Source organism: Oratosquilla oratoria, chromosome 42, assembly GCF_046742065.1.
Source record: "Oratosquilla oratoria isolate Oo_2021 chromosome 42, ASM4674206v1, whole genome shotgun sequence".
NCBI classification, from domain to species: Eukaryota; Metazoa; Arthropoda; class Malacostraca; order Stomatopoda; family Squillidae; genus Oratosquilla; species Oratosquilla oratoria.
In genome coordinates this window covers 137,223-156,639 of record NC_134818.1, presented here as the reverse complement: position 1 = coordinate 156,639, position 19,417 = coordinate 137,223, and the positions used below count along the sequence as shown (strand labels likewise).

General features: G+C 36.7%; 2 protein-coding genes across 2 annotated transcripts; both read right to left on the bottom strand.

Annotated features, from left to right (window-relative positions):
- Positions 1 to 1,962: 1,962 nt before the first annotated feature.
- Positions 1,963 to 2,724, bottom strand: LOC143021345 (uncharacterized). The gene is made up of 2 exons (XM_076178773.1): positions 2,690 to 2,724; positions 1,963 to 2,581 (listed from the first exon to the last, which is right to left on the bottom strand). Exons 1-2 carry the CDS (start codon positions 2,706 to 2,708, stop codon positions 1,974 to 1,976), a joined length of 627 nt encoding a protein of 208 aa, XP_076034888.1. The 5' UTR covers positions 2,709 to 2,724; the 3' UTR covers positions 1,963 to 1,973.
- A 3,040-nt stretch (positions 2,725 to 5,764) lies between these two features.
- On the bottom strand, positions 5,765 to 18,574 carry LOC143021372 (uncharacterized). Its single transcript, XM_076178807.1, has 5 exons — positions 18,563 to 18,574; positions 17,779 to 17,902; positions 9,185 to 9,317; positions 6,618 to 6,709; positions 5,765 to 6,509 (listed from the first exon to the last, which is right to left on the bottom strand). Exons 1-5 carry the CDS (start codon positions 18,572 to 18,574, stop codon positions 5,902 to 5,904), a joined length of 969 nt encoding a protein of 322 aa, XP_076034922.1. The 3' UTR covers positions 5,765 to 5,901.
- Between the last annotated feature and the right edge of the window lie 843 nt (positions 18,575 to 19,417).

Below are 19,417 nucleotides of genomic sequence, written 5' to 3'. Positions count from 1 at the left end.
AATCATTAGAATAGATTCCAACCACAGAAAATAAACCAACAAAGAAGATTATGTCCACTATTTATCAGGTCATAGTCAAAGAATTAAATCAGGTATAATTATTGTGTTCTTCCTACGCATACACATAATATGCAGCATAGAGTATATAAAGACAAAATAAAACACATAGTTTCAATATTTCAAAAAATAAAATATCCTAAGAGATTAGTTATACAGTCAAAAACGAAAGCACAAGAAATAATGGAAAAGGGCAAAAAGTAACAAAGAATAAGAAGAACAATATATTAGTAATCCCAAGCTCTACAGCAGCCACAAAAGTAAAAAAAAAAAAAGTTATAAAACAAAACAACATTAAGATAATTACAAACACAGGACAATGAATAGAAAAAATAATAAAAACAAAACAACATACTTTGAAAATGGAAATAGCATTGTGTACAAAATCCCCTGTACCGGATGTGATCAGTCGTACTATGGAGAGAGTGGACAAGGAATCACAAAGCGGACACAACACAAAAACGATGTTATATCACACAGAACCAACGACTCACTTGTAACAGACAGACAAAACAGGACACCTTCCGAATTGGAAAAAACATAGATATATTACACCAAGGACTCAGCAAGAAAATGAGAAATGTTATATAAGCTGCAGAAATTAGTAATAATCATTCTATTAACAACCGAGCAGGTTTTATCACATGGATCTCCCCCAACGGCATCATTAGCAATCAGTGATTGGAGGAGACGAAAAAAAGAGCTAACAACACACGTGAAATATATATATATATATATATATATATATATATATATATATATATATATATAAATATTGTGTATCTATCTTCTAGATGTAGTACCTTGAAAAAGACCAGTGTCGAAACGTCGGTAATAAAACACACAGCTCTTCTCGTGTTTCCGTTTCCTTTTTGTCCTCACAATTGTCATGATGAATAATAAACATATATACATAAATACATTAATATATATATATATATATATGCATATATATATACAAATATATATATTATATATATATATATACATATATATATATATACTGTATATATGTCGTTGAAACAAGCAGCAATATCTACAGGAGTGATCTTCTGATGTCTAATCATAGAATTGGTTTCTATAAAAAAGAAAATAAATGAAAAAAAATCGTCCGAAGAATCTAAGTCAAACTTAGAAGAGAAAATAGAATTTAGTGCATGGAATTTTGTACATTATACAAAGAAATGTAGATTAGATATCAAAAGTCACATGCGATAGAAGTAAAGAGAGAAACGTTTTGGTCAATCAGGTGTGTCGATGCCGTGAAAACATAGGCCAATCAGGTGTGTCGGTTTCGGGAGTCTGAGGTAAGATGCTGACGTCATCAGTCGAGTTAGCTTCATCATCCAGTGTATGTCTCTTCTGGGGGACGAAATGACCACGAATCCCTGTGTTTGCAGATTCATTGAAGGCGTTCTCTCCCATATTGATAGAGCTTCAAGAATCTGTAGTCTTCTTGTGTCTTGTGCTTGCTCTATCATCTATTATCTAACAACATAGGCCTAGTAAGTGTAGTTTTGTGGCAAGTTTCATCGTGCGTCTTTGAAATTCCATTTTGTAAATGTAGACTGATTCTTCTGGTAAATATAAGGGTGCAGAAACCTATGTATGTGGAATGAAGGGACTTGAAGTTCCATTGTCTGTACGCATATTTATACACAAAATGTTGTAGCATAAAGGGTTTGCTGGTGGAATTGTTCTTGAGTAGGAGATTTGACGTTTTCTTGTTTATTAGTAGATGACGAAATTCACTCTGATAGAGGGCTTACTGGCTTGACATGACGATGGGCAAAATATAACTTGGGTGTGGGGCTAAGGAAAATATTGATGTGAAAACAAAGACTTTCTGGTTCCGTTTTATTGTAAATTTCCGCTATTAACCCCCTTGCATAGCAACGGTGATTCTTAATTATTTCCTACAAGTTCTTCTCTTCAGGACGACCGAAATCTTCGTTCCTGGAGTAGAAGAAGGAAGACTCAGCGCAGGGGATAGCAGCGAATTGGTTCACGCAGGTCAACTCGCTCTGGTCGAAAACTCGGCCCTCACCACACATGAAGCTGTACTGATGGGTCTCGACGCGACCGTCGTCGAAGAGGTATGGATTGCACACGTGGAAGACTTGGCAGTTGTTTCTCTCGTCGGCGTAGAAGCCGTAGGGGCGATCGCCGCACGAGAAGGAAACGTCGATCTGACCCATCAGGAGGGAAGCTCCTGAAGGAAGATTGAGGGGCTCGAAGACGCCCTCGACGGGGAACTCGGAGTCAGAGCTGCGATCCTGAGCGGAGAGCTGGCTGTTTCTGTCCTGGAAAGAGCTCAACTGGCTGCCACTAGATTCGGAGCCCGAGGAGGACTGGAACTGGCCACTGCTGCCGAATCCAGTCTGGAACTGACTGTTCTGATTGTTGAATCTTTGCTGGAAGCTATTGAGTACCTCCTGCTGTCCTACACCACCAAATGAGCCTTGTCCAGCAAGTTTCACAGCAGGAAACTGTGGCTTTGCCGAGACGACGGCAGCGAGCAGAACTGAAACGATACAAATTATTCAGTGTTATCTCCATCCACTTCATACCTCGTAAAGAAAAGCCTACCATTCAATTCCATCAACGAAATATTATGAGTTATGTCACTTACCAACTGCAAGACAATTCATGTTGAGCGTTGGCAGGGCGAATTCACAGTCGAATGTTTTCCCGACAGTTGGAACAGCTTTTATATAATGCTGTCTACCCGACTAGAAAGGCCAGGATTCGTGGGAAACGTGCCAAGGATAAACACTCGTCAACGTTTGCTTTCACGTCAGGTCCGATTTTTGTGCGTAACTAATAAACGTTTTATATGTGTTTCGATTACTATTTATACAAAATATTTTGATAGTAATTTGGCCACCTTTGATATGAATAGATTTATGAGGCCCAACATATGTTTACAAAGCGACGCATGTAGCTGAATGTTTACAGTTTTTTAATTGCCTGTCATATGCGAGTGAATTGTTGATGTCTACCAAAAGTCTAATAAGGTGTACTTTTAACTAAAGAAGACAAACATTTCCAAATTTGTCTATAGCATAATATATCTTGCGATCAGGTTTAGAGTAAGTTTATGTGAAGGAGTCTTCAAAGATCGATGTGTTTAGTATCTTGAAGAGATAAACATTTTGGTGGATGATCAGTTCTGTTTTAGATCCGGAACTCCTGATGTTATGGGTCTCAATTGAGATGCCTGGTTTGTTCACTTTAGGCATCCCACTGAGACCTATAACATCAGGAATCAGTAGCGCACTACACAGATTAGCCAAACAATTAGCCAAACCACTTTCACAAATGTTAAGATCAATAAGCGGAACCCATCTAAAGAATTCAGGAGATATAATAGATAGATTATAAGATATACAATTTAAAGACAAGAAACTATACAGCCTAGACATAATATCGCTGTTAACAAATATTCCAAGAAATGGAGCAGTAGACGTTCTAAAAAAGGAACAGAATGAATAGATGACAATAAACTACCCATTCCAAAACTAGATTATTTATAAGTAATTTCATTATACATTAACTTCGACCCCTTTTCATTGAACCAAATAGAATATAAATAACACTATGGTTTCCCTATGGAGTCATCGTTTAGTGCAATAGCTACAAATCTTTTCTTGGAAATATTAGAAATAGACGATTTTCAAAGAATAATAGGCAGAGACACCACACGGCTAAGATATGTAGACGATATATTAATCATAACACCCAAAACCACAAACACCCAAAACAAAGTTCTATTATTAAATAATGTACACGAAAATATCAAGTTCACATTAGAAGAAGAACAAGAAGGGTGCTTATCATTTTTTGACACAACAATCATTAGAATAGATTCCAACCACAGAAAATAAAACAACAAAGAAGATTATGTCCACTATTTATCAGGTCATAGTGAAAGAATTAAATCAGGTATAATTATTGTGTTCTTCCTACGCATACACAGAATATGCAGCATAGAGTATATAAAGACAAAATAAAACACATAGTTTCAATATTTCAAAAAACAAAATATCCTAAGAGATTAGTTATACAGTCAAAAACGAAAGCACAAGAAATAATGGAAAAGGGCAACAAGTAACAAAGAAAAAGAAGAACAATATATTAGTAATCCCAAACTCTACAGCAGCCACAAAAGTAAAAAAAAAAGTTATAAAACAAAACAACATTAAGATAATTACAAACACAGGACAAAGAATAGAATAAATAATAAAAACAAAACAACATACTTTGAAAATGGAAATAGCATTGTGTACAAAATCCCCTGTACCGGATGTGATCAGTCGTACTATGGAGAGAGTGGACAAGGAATCACAAAGCGGACACAACACAAAAACGATGTTATATCACACAGAACCAGCGACTCACTTGTAACAGACAGACAAAACAGGACACCTTCCGAATTGGAAAAAACATAGAAATATTACACCAAGGACTCAACAAGAAAATGAGAAATGTTATAGAAGCTGCAGAAATTAGTAATAATAATTCTATTAACAACTGAGCAGGTTTTATCACATGGATCTCCCCCAACGGCATCATTAGCAATCAGTGATTGGAGAAGACGAAAAAAAGAGCTAACAACACACTATATATATATATATATATATATATATATATATATATATATATATATATAAATATTGTGTATCTATCTTCTAGATGTAGTACCTTGAAAAAGACCAGTGTCGAAACGTCGGTAATAAAACACACAGCTCTTCTCGTGTTTCCGTTTCCATTTTGTCCTCACAATTGTCATGATGAATAATAAACATATATACATAAATACATTAATATATATATATATATATATATGCATATATATATATACATATATTATATATATATATATTATATATGTATATATATATATATATATATATATATATATATATACTGTATATATGTCGTTGAAACAAGCAGCAATATCTACAGGAGTGATCTTCTCATGTCTAATCATAGAATTGGTTTCTATAAAAAAAAAAAAAAAAAAAAAAAAAAATCGTCCGAAGAATCTAAGTCAAACTTAGAAGAGAAAATAGAATTTAGTGCATGGAATTTTGTACATTATACAAAGAAATGTAGATTAGATATCAAAAGTCACATGCGATAGAAGTAAAGAGAGAAACGTTTTGGTCAATCAGGTGTGTCGATGCCGTGAAAACATAGGCCAATCAGGTGTGTCGGTTTCGGGAGTCTGAGGTAAGATGCTGACGTCATCAGTCGAGTTAGCTTCATCATCCAGTGTATGTCTCTTCTGGGGGACGAAATGACCACGAATCCCTGTGTTTGCAGATTCATTGAAGGCGTTCTCTCCCATATTGATAGAGCTTCAAGAATCTGTAGTCTTCTTGTGTCTTGTGCTTGCTCTATCATCTATTATCTAACAACATAGGCCTAGTAAGTGTAGTTTTGTGGCAAGTTTCATCGTGCGTCTTTGAAATTCCATTTTGTAAATGTAGACTGATTCTTCTGGTAAATATAAGGGTGCAGAAACCTATGTATGTGGAATGAAGGGACTTGAAGTTCCATTGTCTGTACGCATATCCATACACAAAATGTTGTAGCATAAAGGGTTTGCTGGTGGAATTGTTCTTGAGTAGGAGATTTGACGTTTTCTTGTTTATTAGTAGATGACGAAATTCACTCTGATAGAGGGCTTACTGGCTTGACATGACGATGGGCAAAATATAACTTGGGTGTGGGGCTAAGGAAAATATTGATGTGAAAACAAAGACTTTCTGGTTCCGTTTTATTGTAAATTTCCGCTATTAACCCCCTTGCATAGCAACGGTGATTTTTAATTATTTCCTACAAGTTCTTCTCTTCAGGACGACCGAAATCTTCGTTCCTGGAGTAGAAGAAGGAAGACTCAGCGCAGGGGATAGCAGCGAACTGGTCCACGCAGGTCAACTCGCTCTGGTCGAAGACTCGGCCCTCACCACACATGAAGCTGTACTGATGGGTCTCGACGCGACCATCGTCGAAGAGGTATGGATTGCACACGTGGAAGACTTGGCAGTTGTTTCTTTCGTCGGCGTAGAAGCCGTAGGGGCGATCACCGCACGAGAAGGAAACGTCGATCTGACCCATCAAGAGGGAAGCTCCTGAAGGAAGATTGAGGGGCTCGAAGACGCCCTCGACGGGGAACTCGGAGTCAGAGCTGCGAACCTGGGCGGAGAGCTGGCTGCTTCTGTCCTGGAAAGAGCTCAACTGGCTGCCACTAAATTCGGAGCCCGAGGAGGACTGGAACTGGCCACTGCTGCTGAATCCAGTCTGGAACTGACTGTTCTGATTGTTGAATCTTTGCTGGAAGCTATTGAGTACCTCCTGCTGTCCTACACCACCAAATGAGCCTTGTCCAGCAAGTTTCACAGCAGGAAACTGTGGCTTTGCCGAGACGACGGCAGCGAGCAGAACTGAAACGATACAAATTATTAAGTGTTATCTCCATCCACTTCATACCTCGTAAAGAAAAGCCTACCATTCAATTCCATCAACGAAATATTATGAGTTATGTCACTTACCAACTGCAAGACAATTCATGTTGAGCGTTGGCAGGGCGAATTCACAGTCGAATGTTTTCCCGATAGTTGGAACGGCCTTTATATAATGCTGTCTGCCCGATTAGAAAGGCCAGGCTTCGTGGGAAACGTGCCAAGGAGATACAGTAGCTAACCTGTATTTTCATGTCCGTATCCGAACTGTGAACGTAACAAACGTTTCATATGTATTTTGATTACTCTTTTACAAAATATTTTGGTGGTAATTTGGCCACCTCTGATATGAATAGATTCATGAGGCCCAACATATGTTTATAAATTGAGGCATATGGTTTAATGCTTATGATGATTATTCTAATACCCTGTCAGATGGGAGTGTTCTATATACCTACAAGAAGAAGTCTACTAAAGTATATTCTTAATTAAAGAAATAAAATACTTTCAAATTTGTTTATAGCACAATATATCTTACGATCAGGTTTGGAATAAAATTATGGAAGTATTGGTGGACAATTAATTCTGCTTTATATCCGGAATGTCATATATGTCGATTTTTTATTTATTTACTTATTTTTTTTTTTTTGTTTTTTTTTTTTTTTTTTTTTTTTTTTTTTTTTTTTTTTTTTTTTTTTTTTTTTTTTTTTTTTTTTTTTTTTTTTACTTGAGGGTGTAATGCAATAAGGAATTGGCTGGGTGGCTTGTGTCTGCCTGGATATGGATTTTTTTTTGAAAAAGTAACTCACAAACGAGGACAGTAGGGTAAGATGGAGAGCAGTGACAAGTCGAGTCACATAAGGGTCAGTACCAGCTCCTATAATGTTTCTAATCTACGTAAATGACAAAGAGGTACAGCAAACATGTTATTATGTTTGCAGAGGACGTTAAGACCACGGGGAGCGTGAGGGACGAGGAAGACGTAGGTTTTGGCAAAAATATTCATATAATATACAGTATATAGTTGAGGCTAAAAGTGGAAAATTAGTGTTTCAATAGCAAAAATACAAACTGGTGGAAATAGGAAATAGTTCAAGGGAACACCATTGAATAATTCAATGGGACGTGAAACAGTCAATGAGGCAAAACAGGAGAATGTTCTGAGTATTGATAAGGGATAACCTGTCGCCTGACAAACATATCAATAAGACTGTCGGGGAGACTTATGGGTTTCTGAAGAACGGAAAGATGAACTTTTACTATATATATGATGAGATAATGAGGAAATCATAGAGACCTTAATTCGCCCTTGATTGAATGTGAAATTTATGAGCAGGATCGAGAGGATAAAAAGAGAAGTGAAGAATAGGTAGAAGCACTGAAACTGCTATCATTGAAGGAATGAAAAAAAAAAAAAAAAGAGACATGATTGCAACATTCAGATAACGGAAGGTAGTGGATAAAGCTGGCTTGAATGATTTATCTATTTAGGATTGGAAGGGACCAAGAAGTAATGGAAACAAGTTGAAAAGATCCCAAATGTGTAAAGGATTGAAATATATATACATATCATGCAGGTAGGTAACCTTCTAGGGTAACCTAAATGATATAGGTCAAAATGGCATCATACATGAAGTTGGTATGAGGTATGATAAATGTTCGCTGGTGGTGTAATCGGAAGCAAAGATGACGGCTTCGGCCGCAGGTACGCGCCTCCGGGCGTAGGCCTCTCACCTTCCTTCTACGATGATTGGAGAATAAGGAACAGGGCCTCACTAGCATAGCTCACATCCTGTATACTATAATCAGGTAAATGCAGTTTGGTAAACATAATTAGGCAAATGCATAAAATTTAGTTTCGTGAATGAAGTTGGTACTCTAAAGTACCAGCAATGACAAAGATTACCATATGATAATTCTGCCAAAGTATATTAAATGTGCAGATATTAGTGACGCTTTGCTGGTCCTTCTTGAAAAAAAAAAGAAGAAAAAAGAGGAGTTGATATTAGAATGTATTTAACTATTACCGAAGACCTCAGGAATGCTCAGAAAAAGTGGTCATCAGGATCCTTGTGGGATTGACACAAGGGGTGTTGCAGTGACCCACAAGAAGAATTTTAATGTTGTCTTTTTCTTTCTCAGTGTTTTAAATAATTGTTTAATCAATTAAACTATTTTTCAATTATTTACGATCTTATCTATTTCCTATTAATTCGTTTATTTATTTATTCATATATTCATCTATTATTCATATACTTACTCAATTATCTATTCATATAATTATTCATTTGTTTATTTTTCTATCCTCTCAATTATTTATTTTGTTTTTTTATTTATCTGTCTATTTATCTGTGTACTGTATTTATTTATTAATTCATTCATCTATCTGAATTACTCATCTCTCCAATGATCTATTTTGTATTTATTTCTATTTATCTATTTATTCATTTATCAATTAATCATTTAATTAGTTAGTTAATAAATTCATTTGTATACTAATATTTATCTAACTATATATCTTTTTATTTGTTTATTCTTATCTATGAAACTATCTATTCGTTTTGCTATCTATTCATCTATACATATTTATTCACCTTTTTACTTATCAGCTTACATATTTTGATAAAAAAAAAAAAAAATTGGATATTCTACTATACCCACATCCTTCCCCGGCTGTAATACAATCCCTACATTGTGGTCGGTTACTTGTTCGGGAGAGGTACCGCCTCGCATGATCTACACTGGCTGTCTCCAACCATTTCTCTTCATTGAGATAAGACCTTTCAATGCCTGGCGGGAAGAAGAATGACGCTTCCTGAACGGAATACGGTCGTTTTGCGTGTTCCATAGTTAAGTCTACAGTGACGTCCTTCAGGACGAAAATCGCCTGATGATAACCGAAATAGAAATGGTAGACTAGGTCACTTCGTTCAGGGGTTCTGCTCTTGGTGACAAAGCTGTGTTGCATTTTAGGAAGTGTCAAAGCAAGACATGACCTGAGATACACAAAAAATGTACACACACGCGGGCTCATTTGTTGTGTGTGTGTGTGTTTGTGTGTGAGTATGTGTGTGTGTGTGTGTGTGTGTGTGTGTGTGTGTGTGTGTGTGTGTGTGTGTGTGTGTGTGTGTGTGTGTGTGTGTGTGTGCCCCTTTATTAGGCGTGCCCATGTATGCTAATGTGATTATTTCTCATGTCTACTTGTCTCTTGAAGGGAACGGGGTTCTGTACACCTATGCCCATGTACAGTGCTAATTTGTATATGTATATGTATATGTATATGTATATGTATATGTATATGTATATGTATATGTATATGTATATGTATATGTATATGCATATGCATATGTATAGGTACGGTATATGTATGTATATGTATGTGTATATGTATATGTATATGTATATGTATATATATATATGTATGTACGGTATATGTATATGTATATGTATATGTATATGTATACGTATATGCATATATTTATATGTATATGTATATGTATATGTATATGTATATGCATATGTATATGTATATTTGAAAAGATTTCTGTGCGGATCCACTGTTCATGATTAACCCGTTTGTGAGTTCTGTCGTCTTATACGCCATACTGCTCAGCAGAAGAAAAAAATTATTCCGTAACGAGTTAATACCAAACTCGATTAACCCGTTCGCAAGTTCCGCTGTCTGATATGCCAAACTGTTTTGTTCTCAGAGGGAAAGCTTTATTTCACAAGAGGATGAAAATGATCTCGATTATTCCACTTGAGAGTTTTGTCATCTTATACACGAGATATTTTTGTCCGGCAAAGGGGAAGTCTTCACTCTCCATAGGACTGAAGCGAATCTCGATTAATGTACTATATATTAATTTTTGCTAATATTAGAAGACTTGATTCAGTCGAAGAATAGCTCTCTGCCCAAAGGATTGACCAAACGAAGGTCGCCCACAGAAATCATGACTGCCGGATGTCGATCAAACTTGCCAAGAACTGTTTGGGATGGGAATGGGAGCTGCATGGGAGCTTGCCCGGAAGAACCGTAGCTATCAACGATTGCGTGCGAATGAACCGTCGACTCCCCTCCCTGCGTATTCTCTCAATTGATAATGATAAAAGGATTACCTATTTATATACTCTTTGGTACTCAAAATATTCATATACAGAATAAAAAGAAAAATACTTCATAATCAGAATGATGCATATATATATATATATATATATATATATATATATACATATACATACATATGTATATATATATACATATGTATACTTAGGGCGCAGGTTTTCTTTCATACACACTGATTTGAACACCAGAGCATTTTCACAGTTATTAATTTTTTTCTGAATATTTTCAAGTTTCCTCACTAAAGTTCTGATATTGGGAGGATGAGCGGAAACGAACTTTCCAAAGTTCTCCATTTTAATTATTCGACGGTTCGACTGTAAAGAGTCATTATCAAGATACAAGAACAGTTAAGACAACACAATCTACAGATACGTTACATGGTCACAGGAAAAATTAGAATGTTACACTCTTAGTTCAAGTGCGATCTTTAATATATATACATATGTATATGTATATATATACATATGTATATATATATATATATATATATATATATATATATATATATATATATATATATACATATATGTATATATATATTCCTTCATTAATTTGAGTGAGATTTTTGTCGGCTCACGATGTCCTCTTACTGAAATTCGTTCCTCATGTTTTGAACAATTCCTGATCACCTTGACCTACTTTCCTGCTCTCAAAATAAAACTGCATGTAAAGACGAAAAAGGCAAAGAGCTTACGCCAGGAGACGTTTTGCTGCAAGTGTCTTTCCTGTAGGATTAGGTTTGTTTATTATCTAAATATATCTAAACATTTGTTTATTTATTTTGTTCATTATCATTTATACTGTTATAGTTTTTATTTATCATTATTTTTTTCGCATCCGACCTAGTTATGGATCAAAAGGTCTCCTGTCGGCATGCCCCTCCTTTGTAATCATTAGATTCACAGTGCAAGAATCGATTACTGGAAGACATTGGACATGATTCCAAATCCCCACAAGCAAAATCGACATCATCGCGCCAAAGGTGAAGATGGTTAAGAATATGACTTAAGATATCCAAGGTCGTCTCACTCGAACATGTCTGTAACTGGAAATAAATCAAGTCATACTCCGTGAGGTGATACTAAGGGTTATAACTGCACTGAAGTACTGCTGTTTCTAGATTTTCCACATTCTTATTCCAAGGGCAACCAAAAACCTGTTTCTACTGCAAACTCGACTATATGGATCCACCGAACTTGTCTCTCTTTCGTGTCAAAGGAACATAATATCCTTTCATTTTCTTTAAATGGCGTGATAAAATGAATGAGTAATATATTCACGCATATTACCTTGTCCTCTTTTTTATCTTATTTCATGTTTTCAGCTGAGGCATCTGGTAAAAATATACAATTACATTTATATGAAAAATAGCAATAGCACAGATGAATATTTGTTTTGCTGATGCATTTGGTTCCTTATGATTTTGAACACTCGATCATATCTACCTGTGGACATCATCCTGGCTTTAGAAGGACTGGTATTGCTTCCGATGTCTCTCCACGGAGAGCGAGATTGGATGGGGCTGGGTGGTGTTGGGGTTGCGATGTGTGACGTCATATCGTCTCGCTCAGATCCAAAATCACATAAAGTATATTTATCATTATCAGTAATTTTATGTAAGTCACAGCCAATCATCAAAGATTAACATGGCGAGAGGACATGACTTGACCAACTACTGTCTATAGGGCTAGAAAACATTTCGCTAATAATTTATTTTGTTTTTAGCTAGTGTGGGTTTTGACTAACCGTGACAGTTTCACCAAACCGAAGTAAAAATAGAGTTGAATCTGTACAATCTCAAAATTACCCAAAGATGAATTATGTGACGAAACTCTATGTAATGTGAGAAGCGTTTGTTCTACGAAAAAAAGTAGAGTTTTAGGAAGAAAAATAGTGTAAGAAAATAAAAAGTCAAAGGAATCGAATTCAACCGCAGATCGGTTCCACTCCAGTCACTGTCGTCAACAATCCAGTCTCACCACTGTGCGCGCGGTCGAACAAGTTTCCATGCAACTGTACCCAAAGTAGAAGGCACCTCGGAGCAGTTTAGCTACTCCATTAATGCTGAATAAAATCGTCTGGAAGTTCCTGGAAAAATACAGATTATCACTGTATTGGAAGAGTTTATGGTGACGTCTACATTTTATGGAAAGTACCCTATGGATCATAAAAAAAAAACATGTTTAACTAATTCTAGGTTGAAAATTACTTCACATTTTCCCCTAGTTTCCGAAATAACTTTAAATTCTCATTGCTGTCGAAGAGTACCGTGCAAATTAATAAAATCGTATGATAATAGTCGCAACAAAAGAATAAGAACCCACCACCTTCAGGTACGTAGGAGATTAGTAAGTTCATCTCTGCTGAACCTTTCTTCATGAGTCTGCCAAGTCCTTTGAAAATAAACTCGAAGGAGATAGTTATCTTTCATATTTAAGAATGAGGGTCACAGAGAATAAATCGCATATTTATTAGATAGTAACAGTGTTTATTCTGCATATATTTTTTGATTAACATAATCAACATATAGGGTATATATTTTGCAAGCTATGTGCATCGTCAATGATATACTAAAGACTTTAGACTTAGACTTTTCATTTCACCAATATTTCCTTCATTATTCTCAGAGGTTTATATCATTATATGGTTCTTATTCGGCTGCATATATTTTTTGATTAATATAATCAATATATAGGGTATATATTTTGCAACCTATGTGCATCGTCAATGATATACTAAACACTTTAGACTTGGACTTTTTATTTCACCAATATTTCCTCCATTAATCTTAGAAGTTTTTATAATTATATGCTTCTTATTCGGCTGCCACCCCCCATACCTTTTGAAAATACACATCGTCATCTCTGTTCCTCTGTCAATTCCTTTTACGCTACAGACCCCATAAACAGGTCTTTTCTAAAACCTTCATAGTCATTTATCCCGATCTTCACCTTTCAGACACGAATATATTGTATGTTGGTGCAACTGGTTTGGTAAATTCTAACATTTACTTCAGGGGCCTCATTTCTGTTCTCCGTTTTTTTTTTTTTCATTTATTCGTTATGATTTGAACTGTAATTATTCACCTCTTCCGCACTATCATCCAGTGGACTACCGTCCCATCACAGTGTTTTGTTTATTCTAAAACCCCAGTCAACTTGTCTTACTCCTTTTGCAATTCCAGTCAACTCTCACTCATCCAGATTTGTTCCTTCTACTCCCAAGTGGAAAAAATCAACTACAATTTATTCATGAAAGGGTGATTGAAAAACATGTAACTCATAAGTATAATTTAACTAGAGGTATCACCAGCAGATGAAAGGGACCACAGACTGTAGTCGTGATATAAAGGCCAATAAAAAAAATATTCAGACCTGACAAAGGAACATGAGCGAACATTAGTGAACGGATACTACTGTGGACATGGGAACTTGAGCTGTTACATCAAAGATATGCATAAATTTTTGTTGTTATCCGATAAACAGTAATTCCATATACAATAATTCTATTATGATAGTATATTCGTGGACAAGATTGTATTCAACAAAAAATAAAAAAGTTTACATGATTCCTAATATGACATGGATCAGGTTCGGAAGTAAGTACCATTGGAAAAAAAAAAAAAAAAAAAAAAAAAAATCCAGACCATTCGAAATGGACAATTAATTACCACAGGTGAAGGCATATTTCTATAAAATAATCACAATAAAAATGCCACAGGAATGATGTCAACCAATACCACGCCGTTCCCAAGCCTAGTTAAAAAAAGAGGGAAGTCTTGCAACAGGCCTAGTAGGCCGACAACGAGCCTTGTGCGCGTAAAACGCATACTAAACCTCGGAGGGGTAACAAGGCACAAGCAAATGACAAGTGTCATTTCAGAAGTAAGAATGTAAAAGTGTTAACAAGTTATGAAAGCCACTTCGTTGGGTTTGTTCTCTTGCACTTGGTATATTCTTTGCGGGTCTAATCGTAGGCTAGTCTGGCCAACCTGCCCATCCCTTTTTTATTTTATTTTACTTATTTATTTTTTGTCACGTTTCGTATTTACGAGAAAGTAAATTTATATAAACGAAATGCTTACTTCCAGCATATGTTCGTGAAAATTAATATATACATTACAACGTCTAGATATGTATACAATAATGATGTTTGTGATAATTCTGAATCGATGGAGTATTTATATCAATGAACATGAAACCATGTCAAAAACATAATCAAAAAGTAATACCTGTTTTTTTTTTATTATCTTTATAGATTTTTGGAAGAAGAATATTATACTATCAACCTTAAAATAATCGTTTCTATCTTGCAGTAACTTGTTTGTTACGAAAAGCTTATAAATTTTATCATGCAGGTCTCGTACTTACTGAGTACTCTCCGGCCACAGAAAACTGTATGGAGAGATCTGCTCCGGCTGTAAAATATTTCATGGCTACCATATGCCGGGTGACATTTTGGACCGAACAAACAACCTACCTGGAGTCTGCTGACCAAGGTGACGATCAACACGAAATATACAGCCTTCTCCACCAAGCAAAGGCTGGCCTTCGACAGTGCATTTTCCTTACAAAGGAAAGCTCCAACAATGTCCTATCTATGAAAGTTGACAAGATCAACCACTGAAAGCATTTCAGCCAGAACTCTCACCATCCATCCTTTCCTGAGGACCCCTCTTTTATGGATGCAGCCATTGCAGCCAACGACCCAAATCTAGATAACTTTCTACTCCACTAGCCTAGACGGGACCAAAACAGCAGCAATAAGGAATCTAAAAACAGAAAAAATCCTGGTATCTGCAGCATCACAGTCGAGATACTTAATGTCTTACCTAAACCATAAGCTACATGCGGAGGAGCAGCAAGAATTCAAGATGGACAGATCCTCCACGTCACTTTTATTGACTCAATGCTGCCCAAAATTATTAGGTCTTTTTAACAGTTGTATGACAAAGCTCAAACGTGTATTCGGGTGAACGGTAAGGACTCCAAATGGTTCTCCATTATGAGTAGAGTACGGCAAGGCTGCGTCTTTGCTCAGGAGTTTTCAACTACGTCATCGAATACATTATGACAAGGGTTTAAAAGCTTGTCTTTGGAATGTTATTTGCTGAATGCACCCTTGCGAACCTCAGATACGTGAATGATATAATCCTATTAGTTGACACGCTCGAAAAACTTAAAGACGTCCTACCAGTATCCGATGAAGCGTCCAAAAATCTTGATCTTATTATCTGCTGGTCAAAGACCAAACCTAAGCATGTCGGAAACGCCCCCAATCGTCCACCATTCCATTTCAATAACACTATCGTAAAATTTGCATCCGTCCTCAGATTATTGTATTGCATTGCAATGTATTATGTTACATTAATAGAAGCACGCACTCAGAAATACGGGTCCCATAGATAAGAAATGTGCGAAGGAACAAGTCAGATCGTGACTGAGGACACATTAGGGTAATCACTCGATACGACGATAAGCCATGATGATATACGAATACGAAAGACGCAGAACCAAGAATGCCAAAATCAGAAGTTAGAATAAAATTAATTATAAAGTGGTAGTAATCTGGAAATGAGCATTAAGGGAGAGCAACTGGAGGAAGTTGATAGTTTTAGATATTTGGGTGCAAATGTGGCAGGAAAAGGTGGAGTGAAGGTGGAGGTAGAATGTAGATTGAGAGAAGCGAGTAAATGCCTTGGTGGATTAAAAAGTGTGATGAGGAATAGAAATTTGGGAATGGATGCTAAGAGGAGACTGTATGAAGGAGTGATTGTGCCAACAGCACTGTATGGAGCAGAAACATGGAACATAAGAGAGGAAGAGAGAAGGAGCTTGAATGTGTTTGAGATGAAGTGTCTGAGAAGTATGATGGGGGTTACTAGGCTAGATAGAGTGAGAAATGAGGAGGTGAGGAGGAGAACAGGGGTGGAAAGGGAGCTGGGAGATAGGGTTGATGAAAGAGTATTAGGATGGTTTGGACACATGGAAAGAATGAGTGAGGAAAGACTGGTGAAGGAGGTATGGAGGGCAGATGTGGAGGGAGTGAACATGAGGGGACGTCCTAGGATGAGATGGATGGATGGGGTGAAGGGGGCTTTGGGGAAGAGGGGAATGTCTGTTGAGGAAGGACGGGAGAGGACAGAAGACAGGGGTGAATGAAAAATTGTTGTATATGGAAGATGTTGTGATGCATGAGGTGGAATGGACGGGGGGATGGGGGGTGAGGTAGTGTGTGTGAGCAAAATTTTGACGCAGCCCGAAGGGATTTCTCCCCGTCCTCTCCTTTATATGGGGGGACGGAGAGGGGGGGGTCGCCGATTTAATGAAGCGGCCTTGCTGTGGATGTGCTGTGTCTTGCGACACTGCTTCTGACCCAGGGCAGTGGACAGGGTGCAGGGATGACCCGTCATCTAGGAGGTGCTAAGATGGGAGGGAGGGTGGAGGGGTGTTGAGTGTTTTCGGGGATGGAATGGGTGGGAATGATTTTATGCCCTTTCCTTTTTGGCTACTTCCCTAGTATATGGTATATGTATGCATGTACAAAAGTCAGATAAACTAATAAGAAATAAAGTAGCATAGATCATGTTATAATAAAGACAATGGTGACAAAGTAGAATGTAAAAAAGTCAGTTAGGAAGTAGAAGGAATAGAACATATGCAAATTGGTAACTCAATGAGTCTACTTAATCGTAGAACAGACAGGAGAGAGGACGAGAAAGAGAGGTTCACAGTTAGAGTATGGGTGTTAGGGTTACTTGTGAACTAATTTACGTGTGGCTAAATTATAGTTCTATAAGATGGTGTCTGAGTGTAGTATACTACTGTGTTACGCTGTATTTACTCCGAAGTGTTTGAAAAATGTGTTAAGTTGGGAATATACGGAAAACGAACAAAATACTTTATTTGTTACGCTACCTTTCCAACAAAATATCTCTCATCATTTTCCAAATCGGGCGAGCTAAAAACAGAAACTGATCTGCGACTAGCATCTGCAGTCATGCAGTCGTTTCTGGGACCCATGTAGAGATAACAATACCTCCCAAAGAACCAAACTACCCATTTAAAATGCCTCAGTGGTGTCAATTTTCTTGTATGTTTCCAAGTCTTGGCCGCGAAATGATACCTTGGCGGCCAAAATTGATGACTTTGACCGCAGATCCCTCAGAAAGAGTAAAGGTAAGCAGTGGTTCCAGCACATAACCAATGATAAACCCAAAGAGAGGACCCAACAGCCACCAGGCTTCCGCCTATCCGCAAAAAGTCCGATGGTATGACCACATCTTGTGTCTCCCTCCTAATCACCCAACCTGCCCCATACTGGACTTCGATCCTGACCGAGTTGGCTGGAGACAATTAAGAGGGGTTCTCCACTTTCGTTGGTTTGATGTCGTATTCTGTAACATCATCCAGGATCAAGCTCATCAACTACCATAGAATAGATCCATGCAGAAAATACTAATGAATCTTGTTAGCCCAAATGCGGAAGCAGATAAATATTAATGAAAATAATTATATTGTTTTTGTCTTCTCCATAAAGGCATACACCTGAGAGGAACGCCCGTTACCCAAAGACTGTAACGATACCTGGTGACCGTGACAGAACAGGTCCTCAATAAATATCTGGACATTTGACTCTTCACATTTCCCACTCTACAGTTTCATTTCCTGTGTACATGAATGGCAATGCCAGTGGTATAACAAACGAATAACATCTATAGTTCTATTACTTGTAGGACTAGTTGCTTTTCACCAATGACAGACATATCCAAAAATATTCATTGTATTACTACACAGTATCTAAATTACATTTTACATTGTCTCTCTCATGAACAAAAAAGTAAAAAAAAAAAATAATAATAATAATAATAATGCATGTATGAAAATTTCTTCTTTATACCAAATCATACCTGTTGAGACATGTTTCCGTTCCACTTCACATTTTCTATTACTTCTCCAAACCCTCAAGCATCTATTGTACTACGATGATTTTCTTCTTTCAAGCAGTTATGCCCAGTAATCTACCTTCGAACATCAAAATCCTTAATCGCCATAAGTAATTTTGTGAATTAAAAAATAAAAGTTCAAACAAAGACCAGCCCCTCATATGTCATGCTTTGATCCATCAGGAAAAATCGGGAATTAAAATCAAAATGTGAAAACTCTGACATAGTAGAAGTTGCTTACCTTCCTATTCCGGTATCCTCGAAGTCACTCACTGCAAGGACGCATTCAAATGCTAGTACACGCACGTAACCACACACGCACACACAAAAACACAAGCACCCCCCCCACACACATACACTATATATATATATATATATATACATATATATATGTATATATATATATATATATTATATATATGTATATATTTGTATATATATATATATATATATATATATATTTATATATATATATATATATTCGTAAATAGCTGGAGTCCAGGAACCATTTTTATGGGAGAAAGTATACGCTGGACTCGACGTTCGTCAATTTATTCTGACGTTTCGAACCCTGTCCGGGGTTCGTCTTCAGGGTAATTACCCTGAAGACGAACCCCGGACAGGGTTCGAAACGTCGGAATAAATTGACGAACGTCGAGTCCAGCGTATACTTTCTCCCATAAAAAAAAAAAATATATATATATATATATATATATATATATATATATATACATATATATATACATATATATTTTTGCAGAAACCACCGGGAAATTGAAAAAACAGATACCGAACGTTTTCGTCTATTTAGACATTTTC